The sequence below is a fragment of the Microcaecilia unicolor genome, chromosome 3, assembly GCF_901765095.1.
Source record: "Microcaecilia unicolor chromosome 3, aMicUni1.1, whole genome shotgun sequence".
Lineage (NCBI taxonomy): Eukaryota > Metazoa > Chordata > Amphibia > Gymnophiona > Siphonopidae > Microcaecilia > Microcaecilia unicolor.
In genome coordinates this window covers 180,509,452-180,524,848 of record NC_044033.1, presented here as the reverse complement: position 1 = coordinate 180,524,848, position 15,397 = coordinate 180,509,452, and the positions used below count along the sequence as shown (strand labels likewise).

At 43.7% G+C, this 15,397-nt stretch overlaps 1 protein-coding gene across 4 annotated transcripts in view; it reads right to left on the bottom strand.

The window, feature by feature from the left end:
* Positions 1–451: 451 nt before the first annotated feature.
* The window catches only part of LOC115464870 (retinol dehydrogenase 16-like), a 41,151-nt gene continuing 26,205 nt past the window's right edge, over positions 452–15,397 (bottom strand). For all 4 annotated transcript variants that reach the window (XM_030195229.1, XM_030195228.1, XM_030195227.1 and 1 more), the window contains exons 3-5: positions 12,944–13,202; positions 5,880–6,043; positions 452–1,065 (exon numbers count right to left, since the gene is read on the bottom strand). In XM_030195229.1, coding sequence (XP_030051089.1) covers positions 845–1,065; positions 5,880–6,043; positions 12,944–13,202 — 644 coding nt within the window. In that variant the 3' untranslated portion in view covers positions 452–844. The remainder of the gene's footprint in view (positions 1,066–5,879; positions 6,044–12,943; positions 13,203–15,397) is intronic.

Below are 15,397 nucleotides of genomic sequence, written 5' to 3'. Positions count from 1 at the left end.
AAATACATTAGTATATATGTGTGAAAAAGCCCCCCATCCACCATCACCTGTTCTGTCTAAGAGAGACATATTTTCTTGGTGAGGATCCAATGGCTCTTTAAGAAACATCAAAATGGCTGGGCAAACAGGGCAACTGCCTTGGACACCAAGCCAGGGGGTGCCATGCTGGCCTTTTGAGTCAATCTGAGAGTCTGCAAGCGTACAAGCTAAAAAGGGAATGAGGGTGACAAAAATAAGCCTTGACCGGGACACCTTTTTGTTTAACGACTGCTTTGGGTCTTTACATGAGTTTTCTCTGAGGCTCTGTAGCAGAAAAAACATATTTCAGTGGCACGAAGCACTGGTATGTGACCATTCAATTACGTAGAACAAATAAAAACTCTCCTGTAGACACCAGACTTTATCCTTATCATTCTCCTCCCCCCCCCCCCCCCCCCCCCCCAGTCCTTGGCTACCATGAAAAGGCAGAGTGAACAGGAAAGTTAGACCCATCCTGAGAGCAGACTGCTTGATGCTTTTGGTCATTAGCATCCATAACTTTACCCTGGAGTTATGTATTGGGTTTCACACCCAAGTGACACTGCACTCCAATGAAGCAGAATTCAGAGGTATTTCCAGTCTTATCCAGAGCTGCAGGAGCCACAGAAGCAGTAGAGATAGGCAAAGAGAAGGAGCTGTTTGTGTAGGACAATGAAAAAAAATGCTGATGAGAAAATAAAGTATATCAATGATGATTTAGTTATGCAGGATGGAGTTTTACTCAATTAAAGGACATCTCAATGAGTCTCAGGGGTCTCAGCAGTTCACAGTGGTCCTCTGTCCATTACCCATTGTCACCACAGGCTTATCTGTATTCCACTGGTTTGGGTAAAGGCCAAGTAAGCAAGAAGTCCGCCAGCACTGTCGGGAGGTAGGAGAGGGGGATGTAGAAGAGTTTGGCGTCCCAGCCGGCAGAGTAGCGAGTGTGGGGATGCACAGCTGTCAGAGCATGCTCCATACAATCTGAGACAGGGGACAGGTCCGAGTTGCACAAGGTTAAGAAAGTTTTCTCTGTGTGCTTCACATCTGTATATAGGAAAACAAGAATACAAGAATCAGAGAGGACAGTCCTTCCTGGTTAGGAAGGAGCACAGAACCCTTTCTTTCCATATCATACAGCTTTCAAACTCTCAACCTTGCCAACAGGCTATAATATGTAAAAGACTTCCTTCAGTCTCTGACTTAGCTCTGCTAGTTTTCTGTGAGTTGAGGACCACAGCCAGGGCTAAATTTACGTCTGGTGCACCCATGGGCACAGGAGCAGGGGAAGCTTCCTTAGAAGCTGATTAAAAATGGTGGTGGTGGGGTGGAAGAGTGCCACCGAAAAAACACTGCCTTGGCACTATCTAGACAGTGGGTGGAGCTCAGGCACAGCCAGAGGTTACCCGCTTAACAGTGTAGTCACGCCTCCCCTTCACGAGGAGGCAAGCTGCCCTTCAGCTCTGGGTAAGCTTGAGTCACACTGCTACTCCGGTCGCCTTTGTGAGCTTTCCTTTAGCAACTTAAAAATAAAGTTCATTAACAAACTCAAATTGGTTATATTCCTGGGTGCAGTCTCCCCAAGTCCAGATTCTTCAAATTCATCTAGGCCCCTGCCTAGGCAGTCTGTAACACAGGGGCTTAATATACACTCCTTGTTTCAGGACCACTCCCCTCCAAAGGCTAACACAGTCCTTGGAGGGAAATTGCTTCACACAAACAAAGCAAGTTCCTGAATTTGACTCCACAGTCCCCCACAGTCACTAGTACATTGAAATAGGCCCCTACATGCCCAAAGCTCATTCAATTCCCAGAACACAGTTCTTCTGGTGATACAGCTCATTTATATACAAAACAGTTCTCCTGTCTTTAGCTTCAGCCCTTAATACCTTCACTCCTACTTAAATGTATTAGCAGAGGTTGAATGGACCCCATCTCATATCTCTACCAGCATTAACTCCCGGTATCCTCCCACATGGGTCAGGGCTGAACCTTTCATCCGGTTCTTTCCTCCTTCCCCAGCAACCTTCTCCCCCCTTGCACCAAGCTTGAGAGCAAGGCTGCTATGAGCCCTTTCAACTGTTGCCCTTTCACCTGGGCCAGGGCTGACACATCCATAGGTTCCATCTCCATAGTTTCTCCCTCAGGAAGCTCCTGTCTTCCCTCTAAAGGTTGCCAGTCCATGGGTTCCTACATTTGCCTTTCATCCAGCTGTCCCATATCTTCCTGATTAGACCTCCCCAGCCAAACACCCTCCTCCCCCTTAGGAGCCTGGGAATTGTAGTGCTGGAGACTCTTCCTAGCCAGGTCAGGTGCCTTATCCTGGAGCTGCTGGGAACTGTAGTCTTCCTGCCTCTCAGGGGAAAGGGAGAATCTGCTCTTCCTAGGAGGAGAGAGCAATCTAGGTCGGGCCATGTCTCCTGGGGTTTTAGGGTAAAGTAGTCCTCTCTGGCTCTTTTCCCTACCCCTTTCCCTGGGCTCTTCACAACAGCAATATTCAGACTGTTTACTGTGCCTAAATATTTGGAACACTCCTGACCCGCCCATGCCCCTCTCATGGCCACGCCCCCTTTTCGGTTACACGTGAGACACTTTGGGCACATAGCATTATAGAATAGCACATAAGCAGGTGTGTGGGTAAGTCCGAATTAAGATGGTAAAAAGACTGACTTAAGTTTATCCAGTTAGTTATCTGGTTAGTGGTATGAATATCGCTGCAACCTAGATAGCGCCAACATCAGCACGGATTCTCGGATATTCAGCACCAGCCGGTATTCGGATACCAGTGTTCAATATCCCAGTTTTATTTACCTGTGGCAGCTGATTAAAAAAAAAAAAATACTGACCGCCATGGGCTTTAATACTGGCCCAAGAATGGTCTGCTCTAATCCACCCTAACCACGTCTTTCAAATTGAAAGGTTCCTTTTTAATTCTTTGCTTTGCAGTGAAGTGCTGGAGAATTCTGTGAGGAGAGCAGCCTGCAGCATGGGCCTAGAAATCTGTTCCAACATTTGTTCCCATATCTATAAATACTAAAAAAGCCTTGGCTTCAGCATAGTCACCCATGGCTGCCAGAGGGCACGGACTAAATTTGTAACCTGTGCTCTTAAATCTGTACACATGCTCAAAGTCAAACCCAACTCATATGCCCAGAACAAACACAACACAGGTAGCAGAATGGGGTGGGCCACTGAGAACATGGCCTTATCAATATTTTATCCAATACAGCATCAGCAACTAGAGAGCATGGAGACGGGACTGGAGATTGGATTATTTGTTCCTTCCAACCAACACTGCCTCTGAAACACAGAATTGCGTTGTGCCTCCATGAAAGGCTCTGCACCACTTTGAATGGCACAGGTGAGACTGACAGCGAATTCCTCGTAGCGTGACTAGATGCAGGCTCAGCATGCAGCTCTTTGTATCAGCAGGAGCCAGAGCCAAGAGACTATTAGGCACTAGAGGCAGCAATGAAAGAAGTGTAAATTTTAAAGGCCCTCTTTGCGCCCCAGGTATACCCTTCTCCAAGGACAAAGGGTCTGCGCTTCCACTATCTGTTGGCCCGCCTGCCTAAATCCTTGTGAGATTCCATCCCAGTGATATCTCAGTTGTGTAGGTATCAGTAGTCGTAAGTCAAAGGTAATGTCCATGACCATGGCCTTCTGTCTATTAGGATCTAAGTGAATCCTTGTTCATCTATGTACCCACATGTATTCTATTACAATGCTACAGTAATTTATCTACACACTAAGTGTCAGGTGTGTGTGTGGCTTAGGTTGTAGTATCAATGAAAGGTGAAGAATGCTTGAAAATAAAGACAGAGATAGATTTCAGAGAGAAGGCTTTATTCTTACCAAGTGTTCAATTAAGTACAGACATCAAACAGATTCTGGGTTCAATGGCACAGAGCGCTGCCGTCCGAGAAGTGTTGGGGAAGACTCCAACTCCCTGTCAAAATCTTATCTCTTTTATAGCCCCAGATCCCAATACAAGTGTATTGTGAGGCACCTTTTTTTTTCTAATATTTCTCAATTTCTGAGATCATACTTTCGTATCCGGCCAGATGCGCATCTGTACCATCTGTCTTTCCGTTCTAGCTATTTCAAGAGATTGCCCCATATCCGTCAAAGTCAACATGTTTTTGGAACATTTTGTTTTTCTCGTTTACCAAAATATCTTTATCAGTTTCACATCTTCCTTTTGTAATACCTTTCATAACATCTTATGATCTGTGTGCCATCTTATGGAAAATAAGTCCCATTTTAAGAACCTCATTTTATTCCTTTTACCCATTATTCTTTCATTATAGGTGCTATATTCAATTAGAAAGTTGTACCTGGTTGTGTTAAGACTCATTGTTCAGACCTGCTTTTTGCAGATTCTCATATAAGAAATCATTAGCTTGTCATTTGGCCTAGTCAGTACTTTTTCAGTTGTTTTAGGCCGTGTAGCTTAGCCCACCACTATTCCAGTGGTAGGTCTGAAGCCAAGCCATATATTAACAGAAGCCACTGTGATACATTAGGTCCACACTGGCTGCAAGAGTGATTTGAAGGCCATCAATCAGCTCGGGGGCGTAGCCAGACAGCAGATTTTGGGAGGGCCTAGTCAAGAAGTGGATGGGCACAAAGAGTTCTCCTCCCCCCACCAACTTAAAAAAGATATCTCAGCTTGGCTAAACGCGTTGTGATTGGCTCAGGGACTTCCAGGTCTCAGCTGAGTGAAGCACTGCCAAAAAAGAAGTTTTTATAATTGCAAGGGGGGAAGGCGGCAAAAATGGGCACCCATGCAAAAAAAACCCATCCATTTTGGCCTTTTTTGGCAGTGCTTCACTCAGCTGAGAGACCTGGAAGTCTCTGAGCCAATCACAGCGCGTTTAGCTCATCTGCATTCCGTTTTCGTTAGCAGCTACCGTTGTCGGAAAAAAGTCTTTAGTGCATGCCAGGGTTTACTACTTGCTCGTTAATGGCTCGTTAAGTTTAGTGCATCTGGCCCTGAGTGGTTTCAGTTTATTTGTTTAGCTTTCTCTCCCTCGGTGTTCCCTTTGTTGTGCTGAGCTGCTGCTCTGCTCCCTGTGGTTCTGCCTTCTCTTGTCCTTGTATTTTGCTCCTGTTTGTTTTAGTTCTCTTTTGTTTGCTGTAGCTGTCTACTGTGTGCGGAGAGCAGCGTTCCTGTTCTGGTCTGTGTGTGTCAAGGCAGCTTTCTCTGTTTGTTTACTCTCCCTTTATCTCGTCTGCAGAGTAGCTCTGCCCTGTTCTTTCCCTTTAGCAGTTCCTTTTTTCCCTTGGGGGTTGTGGGGCCAGTCTATGTATTCCTTAGGTAGTTATCCCCTTTGGATAACTTCTTAAAAAAGAAGTCCATAAACCATTATTAAGATGGACTTGGGAAAATCCACTGCATATTCTAGGATAAGCAACATAAAATGTATTGTACTGTTTTGGGATCTTGCCAGGTACTTGTAACCTGGATTGGCCACTGTTGGAAACAGGATACTGGGATGGACCTTTGCTGTCCCAGTATGGCAAAAATCATGCTCTTATGTACCTGAAAAATAAGCTTGAGCACTACTTTGGAACCTCAGTCACTGTCTAGTTTAGTTCCATGAATAATATGACTCTTGCAAAGTGTAAGATATGACATTCTGTTATCTTTTACAATCTAGTCACCTGTGGTTCAATTACTGACCAACTCATTAATCCAAAGCTCTCTCCTAACTGCTCCTGAAGAGATGTTCTACACTTCTGTTTAATTCTTGAGCATAATTAATGTCAATAAGGACTGGGGACCACAGTTGATTCCCATGGTCAACTACGATCTATCACTGGAGCCTCACCCATGTCAATAAAATAAGGAAACTCACAATCTTCATAGTACTTTTGCCCATAGCTCTCTTGGACAGCTGCTGGGACCTGGCTCCAGATGTTGTACAGAGTTGTCTTCATGTGTTGCAAGTTGTTGAGTTCAGTTTTGAAGAAACCTGGCTCCAAGATGATGACTTTAACACCAAATGGATTCAGCTCACGTCTATAACAAAAGCAGTGAGTAGCACAGAGGCTTGGTTACATTATATTACACACTGGAGAAGTCTGTATCACTGAACTGGGTTGATTTTATGATGCATAAGACCCTGACATACAACACATAAGCTCAAGGGTAAACAGTCTGAACATAGCCCTCTTTCTAGTAACATTTTATTTCTGCTCCTTGTTGTTGTTTATTTCTTTTTAGGATGAGGGGAGGAAAGGGGTGTCAGGCGAAAGTACTGGAAAATGTAGACAACTATAGGCCCTAAAACAGAGCTAGGCAAACTTTATACATGGCCACGTTAGTAGAATGTGCCTAAACTGGGGGACTGATTCTGCCTTTGGTGCTTCAGTTGACTGGGAGTGGAGGAGGAGGGAAATCTCCTTTGGAACTCCAGTTAGAGAGTGGGGGGGAAATGTTCTACAGAAAAAAAGAAGTGGTCTGTACGCTCTATAAATAAAAAGAGGCTTTCAGATGTTAAAATTTAACAAGTGGGGAAGGCTTGCAGAGCATGGATCATGTAATTCGTTCCAACCCCTCTATTTGTATATATGCATCTGTCTTGTCTCTGGAGGACAGAAGGGAGGGTGTTATTTGAAAGAAGCAGTATACAAACATTAAGTTGGTTTGAAAAAAAAATTAAAATAACATCATAAAATGAAAGCAAGTGTGATAATATATCAAATCTTTAGATTTCAAAGGATGGATTTTATAGTTTAACCATAGGGTACTATGGGAATAGGTTTTAGATGACAGTATACATAGCAAACAATAAGAAAGTTGTATGGTTCAGCCTATAGGTTTCATAGTAGAATATACAACAAAGAAAATGAAATGCATATCTGAATTACCAAGAGGCAGCCCATCAGAGATAGGGATGTGTCAGCCCTAGAGAAGGATGCGTGATAGGGAAAACGTGGGCATCCTCATGGAGTTATTCCCAATTCATGTGTGTATGTATGTGTTTTCCATTGGTATCTATGTGTATGTCTGTGTTTTGTTTGTGTGTATGTATCTGTGTGTGGGAGGGGTGTTTGTGTGTGTGTCTCTATATTACAGCTGCACCAAACAAAATATTTTACTATTCGGCCGAATACATAAGAATAGCCATACTGGATCAGACCAATGGTCCATCTAGCCTAGTGCTTCCAACAGTGGCCAATCCAGGTCACAAATACCCTACAGAAACCCAATTAGCAGCAACATTCCATGTTACCAATCCCAGAACAAGAAGTGGCTTCCCCCATGTTCATCTCAATAACAGATTATGGAGCTTTCCTCCAGGAACTTGTCCAAACCTTTTTTAAACCCAGATATGCTAACCACAGTTTCAGAGCTTATCAGTGAGTTTCAGAGCTTATCTATTCTTTGAGTGAAAAAATATTTCCTCCTATTTGTTTTAAAAGTATTTCCATGTAATTTCATTGAGTGTCCTCTGGTCTTTGTACTTTTTGAAAGAGTGAAAAATCAATTCACTTCTACTCGTTTTACACCACTCAGGATTTTATAGACCTCAATCATATCCTCCCTTCAGCTGTCTCTTCTCCAAGCTGAAGAGCCCTAACCTCTAGCCTTTCCTCATATGGGAGCAGTTTCACCCCTTTTATTATTTTGGTCGCACTTCTTTGAACCTTTTCTAATTCCGCTATAATTTTTTTGAGATATGGGGGCCAGAATTGAATGCATTACTCAAGGTGAGGTCGCACCATGAAGCGATACAGAGGCATTACTGTATTCTTGGTCTTATTTTGCATCCCTTTCCTAATAATTCCTCGCATCCTGTTTGCTTTTTTGGCCGCTGCCACACACTGGGCAGAAAATTAATGGGTATTGAGTTTTAGCATAACAAATAATAAAATAGGCAATGTGTACTGCATACCCACCCCATCCTAAATCTGGCTATATGGCTGTAGCCATCTATCACAGGCCATGTGAGAAGCATTGAATGTCATTAAAAAATTATGTATGTGATGCTAAGAAGGCCCATCACCTGAACCCTGTCTCCACCAACTTGTGTTTTGTAGATCATTTGGCATATACAGGAACCTTGAGGCACTCAGGCACCATTACCGGAAGGTATGGTGGGAAGATCCAGACCTCACCAAGCGCATGAGGGAGCACCTCAGGTCCCGACATAAGTACCACTGACATTGTATCTCCATAACAGCTTTGTCCTGGATCAACACCAGTATGCAGCTACGCTCATAACAGTGTGCCCACAACCCCCATATCCACTAGAATCCTATGAGATGAGATGGAAAGGAAGGGGAGGGGAGGGGGAAGGGGTTTGGACAGCACCTTCCTGTGACTAGAGTTGCCACTACAGATGCAACCCACTAACCCCAGTAACTCCACTGTGTACACTTCCATCCAGGGCCAGTGCTAGACATGATGGGCCCCAGGGAGATGCAAGGGAGGGAGCCCCAAACCTTGCTTGCACTTGTCCCTCTTTCAATTTTAGGTAAGTTTGGGGCCCCCAGTGATATGCAGGCCCAGGGCAATTGCCCTGTTTGTTCACCCCTAACGCCAGCCCTGCTTCCACCTACTGTGCTGAGTGAGACCCAGCACCAGCAAAGAGTCTTTACACATACAGCAGCAACACAAAGCACTTACCCTCCCAGCAGCAACAAACAGTCCTCACGCAGACAGCATCAGCACACAGCACAGTGACAAACTGGAATTGGACAATCAGAGCAACAATGACAGACAGAAGACAAGCAGGTAGAGGGTAGAATGGGAAGTGTGGGGGTTTGGGGACAGTGAGAGTTTTGTAGGGAAAGCGGGCTAGATACAGAGCAAGGGATGGGTGCAGACCTGTCAAGTCTCCCACTTTCAGTGGGTCATATCCTGCACTCCCACTGAGGAGCCAGGATCTCCCACTGAGCAGTCTCCCCTTCCAGCGTCAGAAAGAGAGGCCTTCCTAAAACGTCATCTCCTGCTGCTGCCAGAAGAAGAAGCTACCGCTAGTGTGACTGTGTGCAGGACAGGGCAGAGTTGTGGGCAGACTTGCGAGGAGTTGTGGGTGGGGTTGGCATAGTTATGGGCGGGTGAGGCAGAGTTATAGGTGGGGCGGGGTAGAGCTATGGGCAAGGCAGGTCAGGGTGGGCCCTAAATTTCCCACATAGGAGGTCGGCTCCCTTGGTAGCTCTGTGGGTGTGGTCTGGGGGCTAGCAGGTGTGGGCAAAGACTTGAGGAGGTGAGACAAGGTAGGAAATATGAGGTTCAGACTGGGGCAAACAAACAAAAGTGCCATAAAACTCAGCAACTCTCTACTCTTTCTCACAAACGACCACTTCCACCTCTCCATGCTCCAACTCAGCAAATTCACGAGTCCAAAAACAGATTTGGCCTTGACCTAGTTGCTTTTAAAGCAGGTCTAAATCACAATGTTTTTCTTTATGGCCCCGGGAAGTCATTTTGCTATCCATTACCACAAGAAAACATGCATCACTTAACCCCGCTCATCTCACACCCACAACACAGCCCTGAAACACCCCTTATGAAGATGTTTTGTTTCCAGCGAATATCGGACTTAAACATTTTTTAAAAATGTTTGATTATATGGTTTAAATATTTTTTTGTGAGAAACACGCTTATCTGCCACTTATGCCATTTTTTTGGATTTTTAAAATTTTGATTATGAGCCCCTTAGTGTTAGACTATTTGCTATGCCTCTTTGCTTTTAAATCTGTCAGAGCTACAGACAGAGAAAATGGGTCTAGTTTGTAGCATCAGAACCTTTTGGAATGCAATAATATGACTTTGAACTAGAGAGTTGCATGGGGACAGAAATCCAACCCATTTCCACCCGTCCCCACTGGAATCCAACCCGTCCCCATTCGTCCCCGTAGGGAATCTAACCCATCCCCATCCATCCCTGTAGGGAATCTAACTCGTGCCCGCAGGCAATCTAACCCATCCCTGCCCATCCCCGTGGGGAATCTAACCTGTCCCCGTGAGAATTTAACTTGTCCTCACCCAGTCCTGCAAGAATTTATTGGTACATAAAAAAAAATTGCTGTCGGCTCTCTCAGTCTCTCTCTGGGTTTGAGCCGCAGCACTGCAGGCAAGGAAGGAACGGAACTTGGAACGCTCTGGTGCACACATGTAAGACTTCTCTGATTCACTGGCACTGTGTGCTAAGAGATTGCCACATGCACGCAGCAGTAGGTCAGGTGACATCTGATGCTCGTGCCTATGTCAGAGCTGAGGTCTGCGCATTAGCCCGGGAGCAGAGAGGATTAATAGTAAGATAGTAAATGACTGCAGATAAAAACCAGATCGGTCCATCCAGTCTGCCCAATAGTCACAATCATTATCAATTCATGATTAAATCAACAATGAATGTGATATTATATACTTGATTATGGTCTTTCTGTGGCGTTTCTGAGACATAAACCATATAAGTCCGCCTGGCCCTATCCTTATGTTCCAACTGCTGGAGTTGCCCTCAAAGCCCACTCCAGCCTGTTCATCTTCTCATTTGCGGGACACAGACCGTAAAAGGCTGTCCATCACTGTCCTCATGTTTCAGTCACTAAAGTTGCTGTCTAAACCCTTTCCACCCATCCTAAACCACATTGCCATATATGAGACACAGACTGTACAGGTCTCCCGGTATCAGCCCTAGTTCATCACAGCCAGAGTCGCCATCTAAGTGTCACACGACATATTCACACAAAAGCAGCCATTTAAGTTTAGGCTTTCTATAACTTCCATTTTCTAATTAGAGATTCTCTGTGTTCATCCCAGGATTCTACCAGTTTTTTTCAAAGAAAAGGCTTACACAGGAGTCTATTTTCAACGCTGCGGCTGTCTGTTTTGACAGGCACGCTCGGATTTAAAGATTTCCTTCGTTCATTTTCAGAGGCATTGGACATACATACACCTTGTACACTTTACAACTAAATCCTGACCCCTGAGGCAGGCGCTGTTTAGCGCCGAAACACGGCCCGTGTCGGATCATTTGTCAATAAAATACTCCTGTCGTCTCAGTCTTGAAGGCCCAGTGTTGCTTTTTTTTCTTTTTGTATACAGTTCAACAAAAGAAAGGACAGTATGATATAACACCACTACTGCCCCACCTTAAACGTGCTCAGTATGTGACAGCTGCCAAAAAAGCAAACAGAATGCTAAGCATTATTAGCAAAAGAATAGAGAAGAAAACAAAAAATATTATGCCTCTGTATTGCTGCATGATGCAACCTCATTTTAAGTATTATGCAATTCTGGTTGCCACATCTCAAGAATGATATAGTTGAATTAGGAAAGGTTTAGTGAAGGGCAACTGAAATGATAAAGGAGATGGAACGACTCTTATACGAGAAAAGGCTAAAGAAGTTAGGGCTGTTCAGCTTGCAGAAGAGGCAACTGAGGGGAGATATGATTAGGGTGATTTTTCACTCTTTCCAAAAGTACCAAGTCTAGGGGACACTCAATGAAATTACATGGAAATACTTTTAAAACAAATAGGAGGAATAATTTGTTCACTCAAAGACTACTTAAGCTCTAGAACTCATGCTGGAGGATGCGGTATCAGCAGTTAGCGTATCTGGGTTTAAAAAAGGTTTGGACAAGTTCCTGGAGGAAAAGCTCATAGTCTGCTATTGAGACAGACATAGGGAAGTCACTGCTTGCCCTGGGATTGGTAGCATGGAATGTGGCTACTATTTGGGTTTCTAGAAGGAAAAACCAGATAGGAGGCATCATAGAACAAATTAGATCAGTTATGTGATCTCCTATAGCACAAAATTAGGTACTGGAGTCACTGTTTTTGTGTTTTTTGATTTTATTGAAAATTTTCATAAAACTACTTTAAAATTAGAAATTAAATAAAATTACAATAAAAAAGGGTTTATCCGGTATAGGAGGCAAGTTATTAATATGTATGACGTGCTGCAGATCTGAAATAGCTTTGTGCTATAGAAGATAAAACATAGCTGATTTAATTTCCTCTATGATGCCTCCTGTCTGGTTTTTCCTTTATTAAGGTTTGATGGGCTTTTCTGTGTATAAAGCCTTATGATTCTCATCACTGCTGCTCAGTTTTGCTACTCCTTTTTTTTGTTTTTTCTAATTTCTTATTGAGGAGTGATAGTTTTTCCCTATTATTTTTGTGACTATTTAGGTTTTGGCCAGGTACTTGTGACCTGGATTGGTCACTATTGGAAGCAGGATACTAGGCTAGATGGACCATTGGTCTGACCCAGTATGGTTATTCTTGTGTTCTTAATAGTGCTTAAGAACCTGCACCCAACTTTGCGCGTGAGGACTTAACGCCTGCTGAAGCCCGGTGAAAATCCTAGCATGCAACCCAAGAATTTTATAACACTACATCCAAATATTTGGAATGCCTCTGACCCGCCCATGCCCCTCCCATTGTCACACCCCCTTTGGGTTGCAGGAGAGACTCTTTGGGTCTGCGTTATAGAATAGCACATAGCAGATACACACGAGTCCAAATTAGTGCTAATTAACACCGATAACTGATTGTTAATGGATCATTAACTAATTAATTTATGTGAGCATCTGCCCAGCGCTCCCAAATTTGGATGACCTTTATGGAATCCAGGGAATGATGTCATAATGAGTTTTTACAGAATTGTTGTGAGAGGATTGGTGTTGGGACGATCATTATTGTTGAGCTCACATTTCAAAATCTTGGTGAGATTTAGGCATCTGGGGGGACTCGTAGGGTTACCATATGGCTCCAGAAAAAGGAGGACGGATTGAGCCAGCCGGGTTTTACTTCCATTGCTTTGCAATGGAAGTAAAACCCGGCTGGCTCAATCCGTCCTCCTTTTTCTGGAGCCATATGGTAACCCTGGGGAGGGGGGAGTGTAATGCTGAAGGTTCATCTCAGGTGCCCATTTCCCCTTGCACCAGCTCTGGTTATTTTACCGGAGACTGTCTGAAAAGGCTTCTATTCCATATTTGGAGATGCAGTAGCCCCCTCCACAGAAGGTTATTCTTCCTACTATACTGGACACATTGACGATCCTGCCTTTGGCTTTTCTGATCAAGGGGAGCAGGCAGAGGGTTACGTCGATCATCCCCACCAGGTTCACATCCAGCACCTTCACAAAGTCATCCTTGGTCAGCCACTCATTCGGGGCTCCCGGAATGCCAGTCCCTGCGTTATTCACCAGACCCCAGAGCCCTGTAAAAAGGCAACAAGAGCTCAGTGACACAACGTCTCTCTAGTGTTATAAACCATTAAATCCCTCCACCTTTTCAAAGTAGAGCATCTTTGGACATGAAGGGCATCTCTTGAAACCTGAGACCTGTATGCTTTGCCTACACCAGGGGTTCTCAAATCCAATCCTTGAGGTCCACAACCTGGCCTGGTTTTCAGGAATTCTATAATGAATATGTATGAGATCTATTTGCATTCACTGGTTCCATTGCACGCAAATAGATTTCATTCATATTTATTGTGGACATCTTGAAAACCAGGCTGGGTTGTGGACCTCGAGGACCAGATTTGAGGGCCCCTGACCTACATGAAACTGTTCTGTGACAGAAGTCTAGAAGTATGTGTATTTCAGTGCATTTTCCACCCAATCCTATCCCCAGGAACACCCTTCCTAATATGCACATACATCTAGGCTGGGGGTGGGCATCCTTGGTCCTTGAGGGAGACAACCCAGTCAGGTTTTCAGGATTTTCCCAATGAATATGCATGAGATCTATTTGCATATACTGTCTCCGTGGTATGAAGATAGATCTCATGCATATTCGTTACTAGTATCTCCAATAACAGTACATACACCTTTTGTTTTCTTTTATTAATTATTTATTCAAATTCTCCTGAATATATTATCTAATACATATTAGTATTTCATGCCTAGGTGCTATGCCATTCATACTACCATTCATTCTATTCAATCCTCATGTCTAATCCCTTTGCTGCTTATCCCGCTACTCAAAGCCTATTTGTCAACATTAACCTCTAGATTGTTTAATACGTTCTACTCTAATATGTCACTTTGTTAAGTGACTCCCTTTCAAGCCGTCCCTTCTGTTAGGCAAAAAGCCTTTAACATCAGTCCCAAGTCTTTATAATTCAAATCAGTTCTAATGATGCTTTGCTGTGCTGTGCGGGATCTCCCTTCCGAGCCGTCTCTTCACTTCTATGCAACTTCTTTTGTGCTCCTTTGCTTTTACTCGCTCAGCTTTTGATTGTATATTAGCAAGTGCCAGGGGCGTAGCCAGACAACAGATACTGGGTGGGCCTAGACAAGAAGTGGGTGTGTACCAAGTGTTCTTCACCACCACCAAAAAAATATCTCAGCTGGCAAGAAAACGCTTCTTTCCACCTTGGCTTACCATCAAAGGGAAGTCTTCAGCTGATAGAGCTTGGGATCTCTACCAGCTACCACTAAACATGTGCTACTGTTGGGTGGGCCTGAACCCTAAATTTATTTATTTTATTTATTTATTACATTTGTATCCCACATTATCCCACCTCTTTGCAGGCTCAATGTGGCTTACAATTTGTCATGGGTACTGGAGATAGAAGAGAATATACATTTGGTTTTACAGAGGGTTATGGGTTACATGGTGGTAAGATACATGAGAGTGTTAAAGCAAAAGGCATTAAACGACATTTCTGGATGTATTAAGGATAGTACAGTTACACGTGTTGATCTTTATGATATATCTTGTCGAAGAGATAAGTTTTCAATAGTTTACGGAAATTGGTCGATTCATAAACCGTTTTCAGGTCACGTGGCAACGCGTTCCAGAATTGCGTGCTCATATAGGAAAAGGTAGATGCGTGCATTAATTTGTATTTCAGACCTTTACACTTGGGAGGATGCAAATTGAGGAATGTGAGAGAGGATATTTTTGCGTTCCTGGGTGGTAGTTCTATTAGGTCTGACATGTAGGCTGGGGCGTCACCATGGATGATTTTATGGACCAGGGTGCAAAGTTTGAACGTGATGCGTTCTTTGAGTGGGAGCCAGTGTAGTTTTTCTCGTAGGGGTTTCGCGCTATCGTATTTTGATTTGCTGACTATAAGTCTGGCTGCCGTGTTCTGGGCTGTTTGGAGTTTTTTAAGTATTTGCTCTTTGCAGCCAGCGTAGAGTGAGTTACAATAGTCCAGATGACTGAGTACAAATGATTGTACCAGATTGCGGAAGACAGTCCTTGGAAAAAATTCTTTTTAGTTTCCACATTGAATGAAACATCTTTTTAGTTATGTTTTTCACATGGTTCTCAAGTGTTAAGTGTCGATCAATGGTGACTCCAAGAATTTTTAGGGTGTCCGAGACTGGTAGATTTAGTTTGGGTGTGTTGATGGTGGTAAATTTATTCTTATTGTATTGCGAGGTGAGTACTAGGCATTGG